The 22,795-nt window shown below is 44.5% G+C and overlaps 2 protein-coding genes across 3 annotated transcripts; one reads left to right on the top strand and one right to left on the bottom strand.

The window, feature by feature from the left end:
* Window positions 1-1,661: 1,661 nt before the first annotated feature.
* Window positions 1,662-18,660, bottom strand: LOC127045369 (fatty acid-binding protein, adipocyte-like). 2 transcript variants are annotated; one of them, XM_050941433.1, is made up of 5 exons: window positions 18,606-18,660; window positions 14,614-14,724; window positions 4,861-5,033; window positions 2,767-2,868; window positions 1,662-1,822 (listed from the first exon to the last, which is right to left on the bottom strand). In XM_050941433.1, the coding sequence occupies exons 1-5, from the start codon at window positions 18,634-18,636 to the stop codon at window positions 1,772-1,774; spliced, it is 468 nt and encodes a 155-aa protein (XP_050797390.1). In that variant the 5' UTR covers window positions 18,637-18,660; the 3' UTR covers window positions 1,662-1,771. The 2 variants fall into 2 exon arrangements, with proteins under 2 accessions (XP_050797390.1, XP_050797391.1); XM_050941434.1 differs by lacking the exons at window positions 14,614-14,724; window positions 18,606-18,660 and adding an exon at window positions 5,723-5,795.
* On the top strand, window positions 7,168-11,035 carry LOC127045390 (myelin P2 protein-like). Its single transcript, XM_050941477.1, has 4 exons — window positions 7,168-7,240; window positions 9,925-10,097; window positions 10,562-10,663; window positions 10,985-11,035. Exons 1-4 carry the CDS (start codon window positions 7,168-7,170, stop codon window positions 11,033-11,035), a joined length of 399 nt encoding a protein of 132 aa, XP_050797434.1.
* Window positions 18,661-22,795: the final 4,135 nt, after the last annotated feature.

Below are 22,795 nucleotides of genomic sequence, written 5' to 3'. Positions count from 1 at the left end.
TAAACATCTGAAAATGGTAAATTTACCAATTTTCAAATCATATGGCTGTGAAAATTACCAGAATAGGTCACAAATTTGGTAGGGCCCTAATAATAGGCTTCCACTCACATACCATTTCAAGTCCTGTGTTAGTAGGAAATTGAAGATCTAAACAAGAGGCAATGATATACAGTAACTCCTAACTCAATGTTGTAGTTATGTTCCTAAAAAAAAAATGTGACTTTAAGCAAAATGGTGTTAGGCAAATCCAATTTCCCCATAACAATTAATGTAAATGAGGGGGTTAGGTTCCAGGGAATTGATTTTTCCTCTGGACAAAATACTATATTGTATGCATACTAAGTTTTAAACCAATAATTTAATACTGGTACACAGTGCCGACAATTGTGAAGCTTGGTTGCAGTGGAGGAGTCAGAGGGTGGGATCTTTCCCAGGGAATGCCTTACTGCTAAATGATGAATTAGCACTTAGCTGAGCCCTCAAGGGTTAACTCTCAATCTACAAGGCAGTAGGAATGGAGGGAGGGGAGACAGCATGGCAGACAGAGACACACCGTGTGTGTGAAAGAGACAGAGATGCACATTTCCCCTTTAATTATACTGCCTTGTCAGTTAGATCAGCTTGCTGAGACTGCAGCTACTGCTAGCAAGCTCCCTCCAGCCTGAGCCCCCTGTGTGTGTCCCCACTGCTCTATGAAAGATGAGGTAAGCAGGAGGACACCCTGACATTAGCTCCCTGTCTTTCTCCCCCACCACAGCAAGTAGGAGTCTCAGGGAGCAGCTCCAAGGCAGAGGGCAGGAGCAGCACATGGTAGTGGGGCAGGGGGAAGGGACAGCTGCAATTGCTAGCCTGCTGGGCAGCTGTTGCACAGGGAACTGACAGGGGGGCTGCCTTGCCATGCTGGTTCCAAGCCCTCACCAGCTAGCTGCAACAGGCTGCTCTTCCTGCAAGCAGTAGACAAAGGAGGCAGCTGCCAAAGGACATTAGAAGGGAGCATTGCACAACTTTAAATGAGCGTGTTCCTTCATTGATCAACAACGTTAACGGGGATGACTTTAAGCAAGGTGTATATATGCCACTGTTCAAAGAATGGGAGGTATGGAAGTGGTTAGTGTGCAATGCTATTTACACTGATGTGTAAAAAACCAGTTGTGTTAGCTTTAGAGGGTCTTGCTGCTTTAGTTGAGTTTTGTTCTGATCAAAGTTAAGCTGCAAGCTGTTGGAATTTTTACATGTACTTGCATAAGCCAGCAGCATGGTAATACTTGCTGCCTAGTAAAACTAGAACATGGACCATGGTCAGTTATTTTCACAAGGCTCTATTAGATTTCAGGGACTAGATACTGTATTAAGCAGGGTTCTGGGAACATCTAGCTCTTAAGTACTGTGGAACTTAAAATAGAGAGACTTCCCTACTTGAGTTTAAAACTTGATCCATATCCTCAAACAATCACTCTGCAGAAGCAGCTGTAGTCAGACAATTGCTCTCAAAGCCTGTGTTATTCCACCACCACAGAGGTAAGTATTAGAAAGTTACCCTTCCTTTGGCAAAGAATAAACCAAGATTAGACAATCCCACTATGTGTTCAGAAATGTTTTATTTAATAGCCACAGTTAGTGACTGCAGATTAGTTACAGCTTTACTAGGCATATGCCTGTATCTCAAAATGATTGAGGAAGCTTGCAGAATTGGACAGTAGTGTTGTGCAGCAATGGTCATTGAACGGATTCTTAACAGCAAGTTCTGATCCAACATGGAGATGGGCATTCCTCAGACTCTCTCATAGACTCGAGTGCTTGTGACCTTGTTCATGGTGCATTCCTAGAAGGCAAGATGATTAATTCAATTTCCAAACTATTACAGCAGAGTTCTAGGAGCCTAAGTGAACAAGCTGTCATATTAGAGTCCAAGGTGTTTAACATTAAATATCAGAGTGACAAATACTAAATAGAGTAAGAGTCAAGCATTTCTTGCCTCCTGGAACACATTACAGAGTGATCATGATATCAGCCAGCATTAGTACACTGCAACAGCAGGCTATGTGTCTGCTTCTAACTGTCTGTCTGGCACTCAGATTGGTCGTTAGTACAAGAATACAAACTCTTGGGTTTTGGTCTCTTTAGTGGTTCTCCACTATTTTGTTTCAAGTGGAACTTTCCTATTTTGTATGTTATGGGTTGGGCTGAACCTTGTTTAAAATGGTGGATATAACATTCCCCTTTCATTTGTGATAAAGAAATAATTAACTGCCTTTTGGGAACCAGATAGCTGAAATACTAGAGCCTCCACCCAAACACAGCTTTATCACCACTTAGGAACAGAGGTACATGTTGCACAGTCCAGGCTCTTGTTTGGTGGAGGTTTGCATCTCTGTGCATGGGGAGATGCAGAATTGGCAGAGAAGCAGAGAGCTAAGGATACAGCTGAAACCTCAGAACCTAGCCTTGAGAACCTCAAGAGACTGCATACTTTTGGGCAAAGTACTGGCAGGAGAGGGGCTTGGAACTGTGAGCAAAGGTGCTGTCTGTTCAGGGAAACAGGACTTTGTGCACTGTAAATACTGGATGTCAAATCAACTCTTCCTCCTAAGAAGAGACAAAACTAGACTAAGTTTTGCCTATCTGCCCAGGCAAAAGAAGGGTAACCATATTTCTGTACTTCACTTTCTTCTTGCATGCACCTGCAGCTTTCTTAATGAGCATTTCTGTTTCAGCTAGAGCCTTTAGTGCTCAGATGAGGATTTGGAAAAAAAAAATTGAACTCACCACCACAAGCTTACTATCCACCAGTTCTCTCTTTATTGTGGTCTCTTTGCCATCCCACTTCTGCACATGAATCAAAGCACCATTGTCCAAGGTGATAATGCTCTGCCAAGACAAAAGAAGCAGAAGGCTCTGGGTCAGACAGTCACAGCACACAGTCTTTTCATTCATTTAAGAAATCCCATGTTCACAGCAGATATTCAAGCTGGCTTTCAGGAAGCTTCCTGGGAAGACCCAGGTTTCAGATGCTTCTTTACACTGCTTGCATAGCTCCTGAGAAGGCCCAGATCCCAGTGTACTGTGGCTGTGAGCCTTGACTAGCATGGGATACATGTGCCACCACAATACATCCATTTTGTCAGCCCTCCTTCCCCCCACTGCTGGAAGAAAAGGGGTCAGGAGACACAGGTGGGGCTTGGAGTTGGGCAGGGGTGAAAGTAACTTAAAGGACTTACCAGTACACCTGAGTCCTGAGCAAGGGGCAGGGTCTCAACCTGAAGGAGTATGGCCTTTAGAGCCCCAGGCCCTTTAAATAAAGATTTAAAGGGCCCAGGGCTCCCAGCCACCACTGCCAGAGCCCCAGGCCCTTTAATCACCACCAGAGCTACCAGCTGCTGAGGTGGCTGGGAGCCCTGGGGGCCATTTAAAGGTCCCAGGGCTCCTGCCACTGCTACCACAGTGGAGCCCCAGGCCCTTTAAATTGCTGCCTGAGCTCCGCTGTCAGAGCCCTGGTGTAGCAGTAGTGGCCAAGGGCTCCAGCAGCAATTTAAAGGGTCTGGAGCTCTCCCAGCCACTGCTACCACAGTAGAGCCCTGACCCTTTAAATTGGGCAGAGCCCCAGGGGCTCCTGGCTGCTGCTGCTATCTCAGGGCTCTGATGGAGATTTAAAGGGCCCGCAACTCCACTGCAGTAGCTGGGAGCCCCTGACCCTTTAAATCACTGCCAGAGCCCTGCCACTACTACCCCAGGGCTCTGGCAGTGGGGTTCAGACAGCCATTTAAAGGGCCAGGGGCTGCCAGCTGCTGCTACTGCAGCAGAGCCCCAGGGGTCCCAGCCACTTCTGCTACCTGGGGGCTCTGGCAGCAGGGTTGGGGCAGCAATTTAAAGGGCCCGGGGCTCCAGCCACTGCTGGGAGCCCTGGGCCTTTTAAATTGCCACCTGGGGAAGCAGATCCAGTATGGTGTACCAGTTCACTTTCACCCCTGGAGTTGGGGCGAGTCCCCACTACCTTGTGTTATCACTTGTGATTTGATGTAGTGCCCCATCAGATATGCATCCCTGTAATGCATTAGGGGTACCATCTGTTCTGGCCCACCATATGAGCAACTCCAGTAGGCACAGCTGCATAAGAAAGCATAACAAAGAAGGGGAGTAGAAATTCTAGTCTTATCTAGAGAGAAAAGCCCTGTTCCAGCCTGACCAATGAGAGGGTGATTAGACATAGTCTAAGATGCCACTGCCAGAACTACTACATAGCCCTCACCTCACCCCAGAGGTACTTGGCTTCCCAAGTAATTCTGTGCCTCAGGAACCTTGAATTCAGTGAAAACATCCTGATATTGACATTTTGCAGTTAGTCCCTTTGAAAGAAACTCCTATTTGACACCATGCAGCAGGTAAGGAGCATTTGCTAGTCAGCCTTTAGAGGGAAGAGCTGGGCTTGTGCTCATTTTCTGTTTTATACTGTATGAAGGAGGACTGGATGTGGCCAGTTTATGTTTTTAGTTAAGAGTGTTCACAATTCCCATCTCTCTTACCCAAAAAGGCTATGGCAACTGAAGTAGTCAAATTACTACTTTAACAAAGCATTGAAATCCAAGCCATATATAGGAGGGCTTTTTTAGGAGTAAGCATTTTATTTACCATCTGTTAGTTCCAGTGACTAGTGAACACTTCAGAGTAAGGAAGTTGTTAGACCTTGCAGGACCACAATGGGCAAGAGGATTGCCCCAAAGCCAACCAGAAGTGCCAAGCATGACATCCCCAGTTCTTATGAGGCAGGGGCAGAAGGTAACCAAGTCTAAAGGAAAACATGAAGCAAGAAAGGGCACAAACCCAAAAGTCCTTTGCAGGTCACCTTTAAAGATTAGCCCTCACCTTGGTTTTCCTGTCATCTGCTGTGGTTTCCTCAAACTCTTCCCCCAGCTTGAAGGAGATCTCTGTGTTTTTAAAAGTGCTCTCTGTCTTGATGGTTATTATGTCATCATTGGTGCTGATCACCACACTAGGCTTGGCCAGGCTGCCAAGCTTCCTGGTAGCAAAACCCACTCCTTGAAAAGAAAGGTACAAGATAGTAACTTGGATTTTACATATACCTCCAGGAGAGAGAACTTGGTAAATAGGTCTGCTGTGGATGTACTAGAAGTCATAGCACTCTCAACTATGTAGGCTCTGCAGTTCTAATAGGAGTACAAAAAGAGACCATCAGATATTATACAGACCTCTTCCTTCTATATGTTGGAAGAAGGTGCCATTTTAGGTCACCTTAGAAGCTGAAACAGTAAATTGAGTTATACTAGTATGCTCTAGGAGACAGCTAGATACAAGCAATAGATGTGGAGTTAAATCTTAGTCCAAGCTTTCCTAAATAGTGGTGACATTTGGCTACATACCTAGTATCAGCCATTTGAGCCCTCATAACATTTCCTGCTTATAAATGATCATTAGTTTGCAGATGCACAAACTATCCATAGTTAAGAATACAGATCAGTAAAAGCTCCCTGCAGATATAAAATAGCTCTTCCTCCTAGAGAAAGGAAGATTAGCAAAATTGATTATTAGTTAGGAAAGATTTGTCATATATAATGAAAATGTTCCAAATTCAAACATCAATATGACAGAGTTATTCCACTCTTATCAGAGATAATCATTCACAAATAGAAAGAAAAAAACCCAAATGCACTCAGTATCTTCTATTTTAAAGGAAAAAACACTGCTTCACTCATAATATAATCCTTACCCAATTCTTTCATATAGCTCTCAAAGTTTTCACTAGAAATAAGTTTCCAGCTTCCTAAAAATAGCTCACACATGATGTAAAATATAACTGGAAGAATTACTAAGCAAAGAAGAAATTAGTCTTCTTCTAAGACTAGAAACTGCTATGAAATATAGGTGCTCAGTCACTTCATTTTAAAGATGCCCTAAACATGTGATACTCAGGAACAACCAATCAAGAGAGGCAATGTAAGGACTCCAATCACTTTCACCGTTATTTCATTTAGCACAAAAGGGCAATTAATAAAGGTCACTAATCCCAAATTAATCTACTATTTAAAACTGAGTGTTTTCAATGGAGAGACATAGTAACTCTGAAGAATCAGCCTTCCCCAAACAGAGAGGGATCAGCTGTAAAGAGACCTGTCAGTTTGTGTAGCTTCAAAGAGTCCCTTCCTGATTTGCCTGTCAGGCCCTACACAAGGCTTGATTACTGCCTGTGGTGATGTTTCCTAGCTCCTAGCAAGTACTGACCTTTCCCCTAAACTGAGCAAGTTCTGACTGCTCTCAAACCTGGCTCCCTAACATCTTATCTCGTCTCCCCTCCCCCCCCCCAGTACAGTGCTCAAATTGGGGGACAGGGAGTGGTGATGTACTTCAACTTTTTGTCAACTTCCTCCTCCCTGTCCCCCCCAGCTGCAGTGCAGAGGGCTGCTCTGCCATGACCACAAAAGTCCCTCAATACCCACATCAGTTAAGAATCCTCCCAATTCATCATTCCACCTGCAATTCCTAACCCCCAATAATCATTATGTGCCCCAGAGCTCCTGAAGTCCTGATTTGGCTTCTAGGTCCGTTGGCTCAGCTGTTGCTGGGAGGGTAGAGAGGCAGTTCAACTCAGAACTCAAGGATTGTTGGTTTCTTTAAAATACAATATTATATGCAAGGTATCATAGAGACTTTAGGAATATAATCCACTGTTTTTTAAATTCCACTTACTTTATGGGGGCTTAAATAGTTGACCCTGTCCCTTTAAGATAGATGCAACTCTTCTTTTGGGTGGCTAATTTCTTTCCAAATGATCCCCTATAGTGTCAGGTGAAAGCTAAGATCATTATCCTGCAAATATGTACTTAACTTTAGAAACACTGAAGCAAAAGGGAATACTTAGCACATGCATAAGTACTTGCAGAACCAGGGCCTGAGTTTGTGGATTCTTTCTTCTCTTATGGTTTTTACTGTAAGCACCTTGAGTTTTACTTTGTTACAAGAAAAAATACAAATGCATTACTGTAATTAGAGGGCCTGACATAATTTTCTCCCATTGGTCATCCCCCAGTATCACATGTCCAGGAAATCTTTAAAAAGAAGCCCGGGGGAGAGTTATGATATACTGCTGGTTGGTTTCTTGGTGAAAATTTGGGTTTTTTCCCCTCTGAGGATCATTGTCTAGTAAATCCCCCTAGAATGTGTGATCAGTTCTTAGGAACCTGGAAACTTGTCTCCAGTGAAAAATTTGAAGATTATATGAAAGAATTAGGTGAGAAATACTGTTTTCTTAATGAATAATTTTGTGATGCTTTTTCTCTTCAGATAAAGTGTAGTGGGTCTGGAGTTTACCCAAGTAACTTAAAAACAAACAAACAAACAAAACCTTATACAGATTTTTCAGGGGCTGCCAGTTAATTGTACTCAAGGGTGTTCTTATTTCTTGATACTGCATTGCCTAGAGTATGTAGTTTGTGTAGGGATCAGATACATACAGGTGCAATCTTGTAGAGTGCCAAGGTATACAACATAGTTACTTAATTAGCTCTCATCAATATCACTGTTCAGTCTGAAAATGACAATATGCTACTTATAGTCTTAAATTGCCACACTGGATGGGGTGGGGAAGAGTTAAAAAGGCATTATAGAGATCCCTCATTGTATTTCAATAACTCCATATCTAATGTTCTTAGCCTACAAGTAAAAATAAAATTCCTTGGTACCAAACTCAAGTTAGGTTCTGAGAGTTAAGGTGGATTTTTTTGTGTGTGTATTTTGTACATGATCAGCAGTGATGAGGGTCAGACTAGGCTTTCTGTGGCCGCTGTACAACTCTGCTGCATTCAGTGGGTTCATAGAGGTGTAAATGACTGGAACTTGCGAACCCATCTTGTGTAAACAGGACTGCGTAAAGTCTAGCTCCCTGATTCATGTTTGTTCTGCTTCTGTTGGGTAAACAGAGTCAAAAGAAGTAACAGCTTCTTTTTGTCACTAATATAAGCAGCAATGACTAAATCTACAGGCCACATATCTACTGAGTAAAAATATGCTTTCCTGTGGGTGCTCTTCAGACTATAAAGACTCCTTGAAGGATATGACTTACTAGGTAACTAACACGCTCTACAGTAAATTCCCTGCTCCATTGGTGAACCTGTATTCAAATCAGTTGCACAAGTGTCACTGAGACATCTATTCAGTGGCTTATATAGGGAGTTGTAAATGAAGTCTAACACATGTAAATAGGTGAGATGGAAAGGGGCAAGACTGCAGACTGGCTTGCATAATAATCCTGCTATTTAGTTAGACTTGTAGACACAAAACAAAAAAGCATGTATGGCCTACAACTAAAGGTAAAATGGCAGCTGCCATGATGTAGTAACACACAATAATAATGAATCATGGGCTCTTGTATAGTAACTTTCATTGGTAGATCTTAAAGTGCTTCACAAAGGACTTCAGTATCATTATTCCCATTTTATAGATGAGAAACTGAGGCATGAGCGGTTAAGTGACTTGCCCAAGGTCACCCGGCAGCCCAGTAGAAGAGCTGGGAAAAGAACCCAGGTCTCCTGACTCCTGCTCTAGTGCTAAATCCACTAGAGAACACTGCCTCTGTCATAAACAGATAGCTAAGGGTTAATGTCTCTTTCACCTGGAAAGGAGTAACCTGAAACACCTGACCAGAGGACCAATCAGGAAACAAGACTTTTTCAACTCTGAGTGGAGGGAAGTTTTGGGTGGGAGTTCTTTGTTTTTGTCTTCTGCCTGTACTCTCTCGGCTATGAGAGTGATTTTTCTATCTCCAGCTTTCTAATCTTCTGTTTCCCAATTGTAAGTACAGAAAGGACAGTGGTTTATGTTTTTTTTTTATTTACATGTGTGTAGTTGCTGCAGTGTTTTAAATTGTATTCTTTTTGAATATGGCTGTTTATTCATATTTCTTTTAAGCAATTGACCCTGTATTTGTCACCTTAATACAGAGAGACCATTTTTATGTACTTTTTCTTTTTATATAAAGCTTTCTTTTTAAGTCCTGTTGGAGTTTTTCTTTGGTGGGGAACTCCAGGGAATTGAGTCTGTAGCTCACCAGGGAATTGGTGGGAGGAAGAAGTCAGGGGGAAATCTGTGTGTGTTAGATTTACTAGCCTGACTTTGCATTCCCTCTGGGTGAAGGAGGGGGTGGGGGGGGGAGCTTGGCTCTCTCTCGGTGCTTGTGTTTTCCAGGACTGGAAATACAGAGGGTGGTATCCCTCTGTTTAGATTCACGGAGCTTGCTTCTGTGTATCTCTCCAGGAATCCAGGGAGGGAACACCTGGAAGGGAGAAGGGAAGGGAAATGGTTTATTCTCCTTTGTTGTGAGACTCAAGGAATTTGGGTCTTGGGGTCCCCAGGGAAGGTTTTGGGGGGGACCAGAGTGCCCCAAAACACTCTAATTTTTTGGGTGGTGGCAGCTTTACCAGGTCCAAGCTGGTAACTAAGCTTGGAGGTTTTCATGCTAACACCCATATTTTGGACGCTAAGGTCCAAATCTGGGAATTATGTTATGACAGCCTCCCATGACTGTGCCCCTCTGATTCTCTCCTCTACCTGCTCCTTCAGTGTTTGGTTTGACATGGAAGATGGGGAAACCTCTTGACTCCCCAAAATGCATGGATTCCTCACATCTTTAATAAAGATATCTGGAAATATTTTATCAAAAGGAAAATTTCTCTCTGAAGTAAGAGATGGTCAGCTAAGGATCCTTTAAGTCTGCTGACTATCTGGTGGGTGGGGGGAAATGCACTTCTATACTTCTGATGCCTTTTCGAGGGGACAGGGTGTTTATCTGTGCATGTCCTCCTAATTGTCCCACTCCCTGTTTCCAGGCCACCCTTCGTTGCCAGACAGAACTCCTGTCTTTCCTTTGTTTTCAGATCAGAGTGAAATCTTAGATGGTATCTTGTGTGTCTTCTTCAGGAGTGGGCTTTGCCATGAGGAAACTGGGCAGCCTGGCAAAGCCTACTGTGATCATCAGCGCTGATGAGGATAGGCTAACAATCAAAACAGAGAGCCCTGTTAAAAATACAGAGATCTCCTTCAAGCTGGGCCAAGAATTTGAGGAAACCACAACAGATAACAGGAAAACTAAAGTAAGGAGTTGGGGTGGGGGGAGTGCTTAGTGTTACTGATCAGCTTGTGATATGTGGATTTTCTTACTCTCTTTTGGGTGGAGGGAGGTGTTGTGTATTTGGTTGTCACGGTTTTTGTTCCTATGGCAACTGAATTAGATTATTAGGGGATAGCCCAGCCAGCTTCCGCTGGTTAGGTGAGCTCCGTGTCTGTACATAAATGGTAGCTTTGTTAGCTGTCTGCTCTCTGGCCTCAAGTGATTTCTTCCTAAACTGGCTGCCCCCAAGGATGTAACAGGAGGGGATAGGATAATCTATTTGAAAGCTCTACAGTCTGAAAACCATCAGATACAGCTATACCATGGATCTGGAATTTTGGTTAGAACACAGAGCTGAGAACATGGTATGGTACACAGGAGGTAAACAGCCCCTTTAATTTGCAAGGTGCTGGCAAAATCGCTCACCTTGCTGCTATGTCTTTCCAGAGTGTTGTTACCTTGGACAATGGCTCAATGATTCATGTGCAGAAATGGGATGACAAAGAAACCACAATAAAGAGAGAGGTGGTGGATGGGAAGATGGTTGTGGTAAGTGAGACAGTTCCAGCTATCTGATCAGTGAACACTGCTCTTGTTAATCTCTGTATTTTGGATAACGTGGATCAGTGTTTTTATTAACAAGTGAAAACCCTTCATGTTGTATCTTCTACGTACTGCTTAAAAACCATTGCTGTGCAATAACTTCTTCTAAACTAAAATTGAGACTGGTGGATTACTAATGTAATTCAATGCTAAGTGTGGTGCTCTCTACCTTTAGGTGCATGCTAGACTTGCAGAACAGCTTTGTTGAGACATTTCTATTTTTGTCATGCTATTGTAACTTCACTGAACTCCTCTTTATCCTTCTAGGAATGTACCATGAAGTATGCCATCTGCACTAGAGTCTATGAGAGAGCATGAAGTAACTATCTGCAGTTAACTGCAACTTGCTGCTGGGAACTGGCTCAGTTCCACGAGATAAAGGCTACTGTTTTCCTTCTGTTTGTAAAAGTTTTGAATAGTCACGTGCCCGCAATGTACCATACTTCAGCTTAGTTGCTATTTGTTTGAACTGGGGCTAGTGAATAAAATATTTCCAGACTAATGACCTAGAGTATTTGTGTGGTGGTCACGGCTGATCCCTTGGAAAGATATACTTATACTGCAATCAGGCCACAGTCTGGGCCCCTCCCATCAAAGTGTCCTAGAGCCCAGGGCAGCCTGAGCCCAAATGTCTATACTGCAATTACACAGTGCCTTAGCCTCAACCCACATCAGCTGGCACAGGCCATCCACAAGTGTCTAATTGGGGAAAAGATATACCTGAAGTGGCCTACTTGACTTTGATTAGGGCAGGAGTGCCCCAAAAAGCCAAACCATAGGCACAAGATTGGCTTCTCCCCATTCTGGGGGGTTAACAAAAAGAAATGGGGGTAATCTAATTGAGGGACAGACCCAAAAATGTATGAATGTTAGGGTCAGAGGAATATGGTAGAGAGAACACCAAGTGGGAAAACCCCATGGCTTCAGGAAGAATGCTAGAAGTGAGAGGTCTAGAATGCCCTGGAACTCTGTCCAAGTGGGAGAAGGAAGGGGTAGGCAACCTATGGCATGGGTGCCAAAGGCGGCATGTGAGCTGATTTTCGGTGGCACTCATACTGCCCAGGTCCTGGCCACCAGTCTGGGGGGCTCTGCATTTTAATTTTAAATGAAGCTTCTTAAATGTTTTAGAAGTCTTATTTACTTTGCATACAACAATAGTTCAGCTATATATTATAGACTTGTAGAAAGACCTTCTAAAAACATTAAAATGTCTTACTGGCACACAAAACCTTAAATTAGAGTGAATAAATGAAGACTCGGCACACCATGTCTGAAAGGTTGCTGACCCCTAGAATATAGTCACAGAACTTCCTGGGGAGGTCTTAGAAATGAACAAATTTCCTAAACCATTATTAAAAAATCACTTATCTTCTTTTCTGAAACTTTGTTACTGATGTTTCCCTCTCCTGAGATGGACACTCAGAGATGAGCACAATGCTCAAGATGAGGGTGCTAACTATTTTATATAGTGGCATAAGAAGTCTTTCTGCCTTCAGTCCCATCTCAATACATTCTGGTTTCTAACTGCTGCACCCTTTCAGTGACACCTGTCTTTGAGTAATTATTATTGACTGAGAATTCTGCAGTGTGTGTAAGTAGCTCAAATTGATTGGTATAGTAGCAGTTACCTTTCACTCATCACCAATGATTTTTACCTGCATTTGTGCTGCTCATTAGCCTGCTCTCCAATTCCTCAAAAGCAAGGCAAACAATCTTCCTTAGTCACACCTAATCAATTTTTAAATTACTGGCAAATTGCCACATCTCTAAAACCCCCTGTTCAGGATAGTTAACAAACATATATAAGACCGGTCTTATGACCAGTGGAGCACCCCGGGGATGTGTACTACTTTACAACATTAAAAATTGCATAACCTTTCTCCTTTACCGGTTGCCAATTATTTGGCTTTCCCCTGAGACTAATTATATTCCACCATAGTCTCTTGAGAGAGACTTACAAAAAGGCTATTTTCAAAAGACAACTGTCTGTCTTCAACTATTTTAGCTGGCATGCAATGCTACTGGGAAGATAATTTACCATTTCAAAACAGGTTCTGGCTTGTTCCTTTTACTTTCACCTCTGGCTTTTAGAACTCTGCCTTTAGTTGTTGTTCTGGTGCTCACCTTGCCAGATGCTGAAGTAAGGGTTGTTGGCCTGTAACTTCCTAGATGGCCCCAGTGCCTCTCAATTTAGGTACAACACTGGTCTCCTACTATAGGAATGGACTGCATGTCATCTTTTATTAGAGACAAGGTGGGTGAGGTAATTTTTACTGGACTAACTTCTGCTGGTGAAAGAGAGAACGCTTTTGAGTTTCCAGTATGTAAGAGTTCCAGTGGTGCATTCTAGACCTCTAACAGGGATGGAGCAATAGCACAAGAGTTGGAGAAAATCTCATTCTGCACCCCTTTCTGATACAGAGAAAGTGCATGATATGGGAGTATCACTTAGCCATCAGTAGTAGCTTGAGTATTAAACAGATAATTATGATATTGCCTTTGGTGCTGTCTGGCCCATCTTCACCCCTAACTTTTTCCAGAAAGTTCTGCTCTGTCATTGAAGAGCACTCTATTAGCTTCCTATTTCTGAGTGACAGAAACCTAGATTTCCCTTTCCTCTTAATACAGGATGTTGACTTTAGCAGAGCTTGATAAGATCCAGTGGTGCAAGCAGAATTAATTTCTTACCGGTACGCTGCACCAGCTAAAGCTGGGGGTGTGGGGGGCATGACTCCTCACGTGACCCCAGTCTAGGGCTCTGTCCTGTCCTCTTCCCTCCTCATGATCCATCCCATGTTACTTGCAAGGAAGAGCACTCCCAGTGGGTGGACATGGCACAGCTGCTGTGTGGGCTGCTAAGAGAAGAGGGCTTGCTCTCTGGAACAATAGCCAGTTCAGTCACATCTGCTTTGGGAACTGCCAGCAGAAGAGCTCCAAACTAGCTCCCTCTGACAGCAAAGAATATTTTTTTCAAACCTGCTGGTAACCAAGCCCCATGCCGGTAGCTCCTCTGGTGCGGCTGTACAGCCCGCAGCCTTGCCCCCAGCCCTTCCACGCAGCTGCGTCTCCTGAGTCCTGTCCAGGGTCGGTAGAACAGCCCCACCAGAGGACAGAGCTGAGTGGGGGAGGCTGGGACGGTACAGCCATGCAGGAGGAGCTGCCGGCGTGGGGTTCTGCTCCTTTCACCGCTGCAGTTCCTGGGAGAGCCTTGAACCACAGGGCTCTCCCAGGAACCGTTGCAGTGACAGACGCACTGGCAGCCCCACACCAGCAGCTCCTCCAGTGCAGTTGTACCATCCCCGCCCTGTCCTCTGGCAGGGCTGCTGTACAAACTCCGGATAAGAGACACAGGCGTGCAGCTGGGTGGAAGGGCTGGGGGCAATACAACCACGCTGGAGGAGCTGCTGGCATGGGGCCGCCTGGTGGCCTGATGTTCTGCTACTCCTGTCCCTTTCCATATGCCATACTAGCTATAAATAGCTTACTTGTATGGCGGACTGGACTGGACCGCCCTACTTCCAACACTGATAAAATCCAACATAACTCCCCCTTTTACTTTGTCCTTGAAATATATCATGGTGATTATAGCTAAAGAGTCCCTACAGCTGGACTCATCATCAGGTGCCATACCTATGGGAGTTATTTACAACAAGTGCAAGATACAGCAGCCAGTAGGCTGCTCAAACCTGTGCTAGGGACCAGGCCAGTGCCTGGTGGCCCCAGGATCAGCACAATGTGAAGGTGAGTTAGTCACCTTTCCTTCCAGCCCTTCTCTGGATGTACACCAAGTACAGCTGTGCCACTTCAGAGAAGCAGAGGAGCAAAGGACAGACTCAGCACCTTCTCTCTGAAGGCAGACACTTTTCCAGTCCCCTGTCAAAATAATAATGTCTCACCCAGTTCTTTCATGTATTCCTCAAAGTTTTCACTGGAGACGAGTTTCCACGTTCCCAGGAAGAGCTCAGGAGTTGTGGGAGTTTGCTGGGCATTGACAAGAACAGCTGCTGCTACCATGGAGAAAAAAGAAGGCGTGAGACATGTAAACCCTGACAGCTTCTCTTTAAAAATGGCTTGAATATGTAATACTCAAGGCCGACTAGTGACAGATAGTGTAGGGATAAAACAGTGCTAGGAATCAGATTCCAGTCACCAGTACTTTTGTCTCCTTAGCCACAATACTGAAAGCAGAGCTAATCACAGTAAATGCCCTACAATTTTGTAGTCTCAAACTCTATCACCCATCAAAAATATAAATCTTGTGCTTGAGGGCCATATTTAAAAGTGGGGACCAAAATGAGCAAGATAAAAAATTACCTAATCTAAGTAGCAATGATATTGGCAGCTACAGATCCTCCCAAGCAATCAGCCAATTGTTTTTTTTAACCATGACTTACTTATTTGGAAATAAAGCTCAACAGCTGTCTGTCCTTTCAACAACACAGAAAGCAAACATGCTAAAATTCAGTCAGGAATCCCATTTCTCTGCAGCCTTGTCAGCAACTCGTACGGCTGCAGTGCTGCAACCTGACAGACATCTACCAGTCCCATAATTATTGTATCCAGGGGCGGCTCCAGGCACCAACGCAGCAAGCATGTGCCTGAGACAGCAAGCCAGGGGTGAGCGGCGGGGCGGCGTGCCAGTCGCTGTGCCAGTCGCCATGTGGGCACCCGTTAGGCAGACTTCGGCAGTGTTTCTGCGGGAGGTCTGCCAGTCCCGCGGCTTCAGCAGCAATTCGGCGGCGGGTACGCCGAAGGTGCGGGACTGGCAGATCACCTGCAGAGCCACCGCTAAAGGCTGCCTGACTGCCATGCTTAGGGCGGCAAAAAACATAGAGCCGCCCCTGATTGTATCCATGGAATACTGTGCGGCAGCTTGGATCTTCAGTCGTCATTGTGGCAAGCTGGACTCAAGTATCAACTATGGCCTTCGTATCAACTAGTGCAGCCCAGCCAACTCACATCTCCACCCTTCCACTCCCAGATCCCATTGCTGCCCCAGCAATTAGGTGTGAGGGCAGAGCCAGGGCTGCATTGTTGCGCAGAGTCAACCACCAAGAAAGCTTAAGTCACAATTTCATCTCAGAGCCACATCCAAAATGCCAGATAATGTGACCACTTTTTTGAAGCCATTGAGCTTCCCAGACAGTACCTTGGGAAAAACTTCCTAAGGCATGGCAGCAACAGGAGGCTCAGGACTATATTTTGCATTGATGTAGCATTTCTTGACAGACAGACAACTCATATCTGCAGCCTCTAGTGTCTCTGCACATGCTCTTGCATGCCCTTTAGGCAACCATATGAGCCAAAAGATCCTTCTTTGTGACAACAGGATATGTTGCGGTCATGGGCGGTTTAACTTATATCTTTACTGTTAAGCTACTTGAGCTCCCCATCCTGCCCCCGTGGAGCTCCAGAACAAATAGCGTGCTATCTGATGATGCACTGCTCTCTTTATCATCTTGATAGTAGATGGATGTGTTTGATGTCTCTAGATAATGCTGCTGTGATAGAGTGGCTACATCACTTAACCAACCTCTAGTTCATTGTTTGTGCAGCCAGAAGCCATATGCCAGATGTAACAGTGGATCCAGTTTCTACCATCCCATCCAATTTACAAAGTTTAAAATGTTTTTGAATTAAATCAATTCCTTTGCTCCTGCCCCACCCAAACTTGGTGTGTGTCTGAGAGAGAGAGGAGCACTAATGGGCCTATGCAAAGCTTCTGGTAGTGTCTGGTTTAAATCTTCATTTTCTGACTTTCTTTTCCGACTTATGTTTTTAATCAAACAATTATTTCAAGAGCCTCGTTTCTGTATGTGTAATATTACTGACATACAGATGCTCCAGAGATGCTTCTAGACTTTGCAACAGCGGACATACATTTTCCCCTCTTACATATCTTTTGTCATGAGTAGTTTGTTGCAATAAACCATGTTCATTTCTTAAATGCAGATAAATTAATACCCGTGGGAAATTCTCACTGAGTTTTAAAGCCTGCTTGCTGAACTACATGCTCATTAGGGCTGTGAAGTGAGAGGTAGGGCCATGTCTGATCCCCATTAAAGATTTCACACCTTAAGAAGGGAAGGGTTTTTAGTCAATTATACTTTGGCTTCTCTTTATGGGCCTGACCCCAAACCCACTGAAGACAAAGAAAGACTCACATTCACTTCAGTGGGCTCTATATAATTTAGGCTAGAGAATGCCTCTGTCTGTGAAACATTCCTTTCCAACAAGGTAGTACAGGAAAACTGGATTGCCTGGAGAGACCCACTGTGACCATCAGCAAGGACTGGCTCATTGAGGAGAATAGTGTTTCAAAGATGTTCTCAGTCTGGATAATCTGTCCTTCAAACTGGCATAAGAGTTTGAAGAAACCACACTAGAAAACTAGAAAAACAACCTGGGAGCTAAAGTTTTCCTGATCAGCTGGAAAGGGGGATGGGAGCATTTTTAAAAGCAGCGGTAATAAATCTTCAATTCAGCAGAACAGTCTGTTCTGCTGAAATCCAAAAGTAGCTGTGGGGTGAGGGATGAATCACCTCTAATCTGCAAGGCCCTGTGCCACGCTATCACATACATAACCGTGGGGGACAATTCAGCAAGATAGTTAAGGGAGAAAAGATTACTTCAGCTGGGAAGAAGTTGGGACTTGCTGGGGCAGGAGTCTGGATATACTGGAGAGTCAATGAAAGAGGTGAACTAAACTGGGGAGAGGAAACAGGAGTCATAGATTAGTCAGTGGATCTCAAAGTTTTGTACTGGTGACCCCTTTCACATCACAAGCCTCTGAGTGTGAGCCCCCCCCCTTATAAAATTAAGGACACTTTTTTATATATTTAACACCATTATAAATGCTGGAGGAAAAGCAGGGTTGGGGTGGAGGTTGACAGCTCACGACCCCTCATGTAATAACCTTGTGACCCCCTGAGGGGTCCCGATCCCCCATTTGAGAACCTCTGGATTAGATCATACTATGGAAGTGAGTCTGAAGAAGAGCTGCACTGGTGATAGAAACCAGATTACCACAATGCCGGGGAAAGAGAATTGGGCCAGAGAACTGGAGGTTGGCAAGGAATTGGCTCATTTGACTGTGTACTATGATAGTAATTTAGGAACAAAAATAATTAGGAAACATACCATCAATATAATATCTCATTAATGTCCACACTACAGTTAATAGAGTCAAATATCTTGTCAGTTACACCCATGCTAACTTAAAGTCAGTTGGGCTGCACTGGTGTAATTGATAGAATTTGCCCTAATAACTTTAATTACATATTACATTTATTGAGTCTTCTATCTGATGATACAACAATTCAACTGCCAGGAACACTGGAAATAGAAGAGAGTTGATACAGGCTTCCAGAATTAACATGTACATGGAAATATAGCATGCTTGAGTCCAGCAGAAGCAACTGGAAAACCAGCATTTCAGATACAGTTATCACTGATGGGGTAATTAGTTGGGACATAGTGACCTTTTAATAACAATTAATGAAAATGGACCATGGTATTAAAATAAAAAGTCTCCATTTTCACAATTAGGAGAAAAAAATGATATGCAAACTGATTGCAGTTTCATTGGTATCATAGATGCAGGGCCACTGCAACCATTTAGGTGACCTAGGCGGTTGCCTAGGGCGCTAGGATTTGGGGGGCAGCATTTTTTTTGGCAGCGACCGCAGTGGGGTGGTGCCTCAGGGCGGAGGGGGAGAGCTGCCGCGGGGGAGGGGTGCCTCAGGGTGGAGCTTGGGGACAGAGGAGGGTGCAAGGTGGAAGTTTCGCCTAGGGCGCAAAACATTCTTGCACCGGCCCTGCATAAATGCTTTATACACAGCAACTGCCATGGGGTAAAATAGTTGAAGTGTTCCTTGGAATACCATACCAGCACTCCACAGAGGATGAAACAAGTTCATGGTGGAACAGGTATCAGAGGTCAGGCTTCTGCTCAGGACCAGAGTTCACCCAGGCATAAGCAGGGATCTTTACGGCCACATCATCTGTTGAGAAATAAAACCGAGATATCAAACACACAGCATGCTGTATTTCCAAATACATAGTCTTAAAAGGCGCAACCAACAGCTCGTGATAGCGTTGCTGAGACTGCAGCTGCATGACTTTTCCCCCAGCTATGCTGCACAAAACATTTAGCTTCTTTAAAACAAAATAACTAGAAAAGCTGAAACGCACACATTTTGCTTTGGCCATGATCCCGTTTTCCAAAGCCCTTGGAGTCATGAGATCCAGGTTCTATCACAGCAGTACCCCGGAGGCCCTGTGTTAATCTCTTTATCCCACATTTTCAGAAGTGGTGGCTATTTCTGGGTGCCTCGGTTTTTCAAAAATGCGAGGCACTTACAATTCAGTCTGAAGCCCGTCGGACTGTGACTGCTCAGCATCTCAGAAAATCAGGGCTCAGGTGTCTGAAGTTGGGGAATCACCCCAAATTAGGGCCATATTAGCCCCATTAATTTCTCAGGACCCCACTGTGAGTCCCTTACTCACATTGCTGTGTGATTACTTACACGAAGTGTCTCACTGACATCAATGGAAGCATTTGCATGCATGGTGCCTGCTCCCACCAGAAGGCATTCCAAAGTGGCCCTCTGTAGCTCTGGTCCTTCTCTAAAATGGGGACAATACATACCTTCCTCACAGTGACTGCATAGCTAAATTCACTCCTCTCGGTAATGTGCTTTCAGAGCCGAAGATGGATGCCCCGATCTAGAATTCTTATGTTCCAGCAAACCAGTTCTAAACACACCGTACTTGAAAATGCTGCTGCTCAGCTCTCCAGAATCACACATCTTACCTACACAGGGGTCCGCACAAAGTGAGTTACCCTCCCTGAGCAGGGTTTAAACACCTTTGAGACATAGAAACCAAATATTAGTAGCACAGAGTTTTATATTCACAGCTGCCCAGTGGGCTAAATGGTACACCATGTGTATTCAGTCTCAGCTCACAAACAAAAAACATTGGACATTTAAAACAAGAGTCTCAGCCTTTTCCCACCCCTGCAGCTTGCTGACATTTGCTACATTCCTCTGACCTATTAAGTGCTGATTCTCCAGCTCCAGCAGTAGGTGGCACTAGAGAACACTGACCCCAACGCACTGGAGCAGAAAAGATACAGCAGAACATTCACACTGTAGACGTGCCTGTTCCACTGATTCCGGGGTGAAGTTCACACCACTGAAGAAGCATCAAACTTTACAAATCAGGTGCCTCAACTGATTCTTAAATTTGCTGTTGTTATGGATGCGGCTGCTCAGCTACTGCTCTAACCAGCTGCCCTGTTCCAGTGAGGTACCCTGGGGACTCTAATTAATGAACATCCTGAAGTTCACTAAAGCACAGAAGTCTCATCAGTTGCAGTTCCATGCTAAGTAGTACATTGAAAGCCTATAGTTAAACTATCGCACAGAGCCTACACACCGTCATATAGATAGATTATATAGAATGAGCTGAGTTTATTCTGATAAGGGTGGTACTGCAATTCTGCTGTAGGAGCTGATGTTGGTTTGGACCCTTGTAATTTAAATAATAAATGAACTGACTAAGCGTCTTGCTTCCCCCTGCCCCCCAGGACAGTTCCAGTTTTTCAGTGGTCTTGACTCTGTTCTGGAAATTTGCATCTTAAAGGGGACAACTGAGAGTGTCCCATTTTATGCACAACATCTCTCCTCACTCCTTTACGTAGCAGAGGGCACTGCTTCAAGCTGTGGGAAGCCATACTCCCCATCCCCTGCCTATTGGGAAAGCAGCAGCAGCAGGCAGAGGACCATGGCAGTGGCACCAGATCACCCTCACAACTTGACCATCACCAAATCCCAGCCAGTGGCACCACCACCAGGCCAGCATTAGCAGAACCACCACCGAGGCTGCAGCAGTGGAACCCAGCTGGTGGCAGCACCAACCCTTAAGGTGAGGGAAGACGATGAGTGTGAGAAACTGGCTTCTCAAAAGGGTGGGGAGTAGGGTTGCCACCTTTGAGGTACAAAAAAATGGGACATCAAGGATTGTTCTGAGCCTGTAAAACTGGCAGTGTGACTGAGCACCTTTACAGATTTCCCAGGCAATACCACAAAAAAGGGAAGATCCTGGGAAAGCTGGATTGGTGACAACCCTCATGGGGAGTAATGACAGTTTTATTTTTTCTGTGTTGGGTTTTTCCCCCGAATTTTGTGAATGTGGTCACTTTAATAACAAATAATAATAATAAAACTGGCATAGGCGCTATCTATAGTGCTGCCACCTAGTGGTGACTTTAGTTCACATGTTAGCAGCCTGTGCTCTTTGAACGGAAGGGAAGGAGTTCAGCCCTAACCTCAGGGTTCATCCTGAATGTCGTGTCTTGTTGACTGTGGTATCAACGGCAAGGTTCCTCTGAAGTTATTATCCATTATTTGGGCTCCCCAAGGAACAAACTGCTTCGGGAGAAGCTAATTTGTAGGGGTGACTCCTTAAGAACCTTCTGTCTAAGGTGAGATCCAGTGGGGGTGGATTACAACTGATAGAACTGCCAGCTCTGTTTATGTAGTGTTTCTGCAAAAGACCTGATGTTCAAGAGTAAAATCGGGACTGCTTTGTTCCTGGAAAACTCCTTCTTACTGGGGAGGTGTAGAGAAAACTGGGTCATGCTTGTTGGCCTGTGGGCTGAGGGTCTTGATTCAGGGATGACAAACAAGTAGTGACCTGCTGGGAAAACATGGTGTGTTCCAGTGGCACAGACACTAAAGATCTGATCTTTCAAATTCCTATGCATGTGGATAATTTTACTGGTAGGATTGGGGCCTAAATCAGGAGAGGAGCCACAGTCCCCTCCAGCACAAACACATTGGCTTTACTCTTTTGGAATCATTCAAAGAATTTAAAGAACTATTCCACATATAAAAATGTATACAACTCAGTTCATTTCAGTGATGCTGTATTATTGAGGTCTGTTTGAGCCTAATTTTAAAGGATCCTAGATCTGAACCCAACCTGGACAGAGCCGACCTGAATTCGATCCAAGGGGGCATTGAGCCTTTTCAAATCCAGCCCAGTTTGGACCCAATACTTTCCCCTAGACCCATATCAGAGCTGCCACCTCATCCTTGGGGCTTGACCTGCTCTGGGCTTCCTCCCCCATGCCCTGTGCCCACAATCCATCTCTAGCCACCTCCTGCCCATGAGGTGGGCAAGGCAGCAGTTGCATGCCCCAATCCATGCCCCAATCCCACCTCCCTGCACTGTGAGGATCCAGGGGGGAGACTGGCAATGGCTGGGGAAGGCCAGGAATCAGTGGAGTAGGAACAGGTAGCGCTGGTAGCTCAAGGGTATGAATAATCCACCCCCATGAGCAATCACTGGTCTAAAGACAGCACTGTGTTGGCAGGAAAAGCTACCACCTTTCAGGGAGGCGGATTAACTGCACCAACAGGACAGTTCTCATCTGTTCGCTTAGAGCGTCTTCATTAAAGTGCAGCTGTGCCAACACAGCGGTTTAAGTGTAGACCTGTCCTTAGATAGGGAGCTCCATAGGGCAGAGCCATTTTCAGGGATGACTGATAAGCACATTGAGCACTATCATAAATGAGTGATAGCAACCCACTTTCCGAAAGCCTTACTTCCACCAAGGAGTGGCCTTCTCCATGGCCTATGTCAGGAGAGAAGGAGTAGGGAAGTGGGCCACTTTGAGTACAGAAATAGAGAAAGGAACTATTATCTCCTTACTTTGTACATAACCTCAAAATGTCTTTCTATTCCCTCACCCTTACCTCTTCATGAGGCCTAATTCCCCTTGGATTTAATTAAACACAGAAGCCACTGCTTTGACAGTTCATTTAGTTTGTCTTTTTGAAGAAAGATCTTTTGGAAGCATCATCGCTACCACGGCTTTTGTCAACCCTTACTGGCTATTGGGGTAGAGGTTTAGAGTGGTACTTTTCTCAAACAGTGTAGAATTCATATGAATCTGAATGTGAGTTACCAGTGCCTTTACCCTCAAATTATGGAAGATAGAGGAGTATACTGTTGAGTTGAGTTCTTGTTTCCTCATGCCTTACCAGCAGCAATTCAGTAACTATTAAA

This window comes from Gopherus flavomarginatus, chromosome 2 (assembly GCF_025201925.1).
Source record: "Gopherus flavomarginatus isolate rGopFla2 chromosome 2, rGopFla2.mat.asm, whole genome shotgun sequence".
Classification (NCBI taxonomy): domain Eukaryota; kingdom Metazoa; phylum Chordata; order Testudines; family Testudinidae; genus Gopherus; species Gopherus flavomarginatus.
The sequence above is the reverse complement of the archived record's forward strand: the minus strand, read 5'-3'. Positions and strand labels throughout refer to the sequence as shown.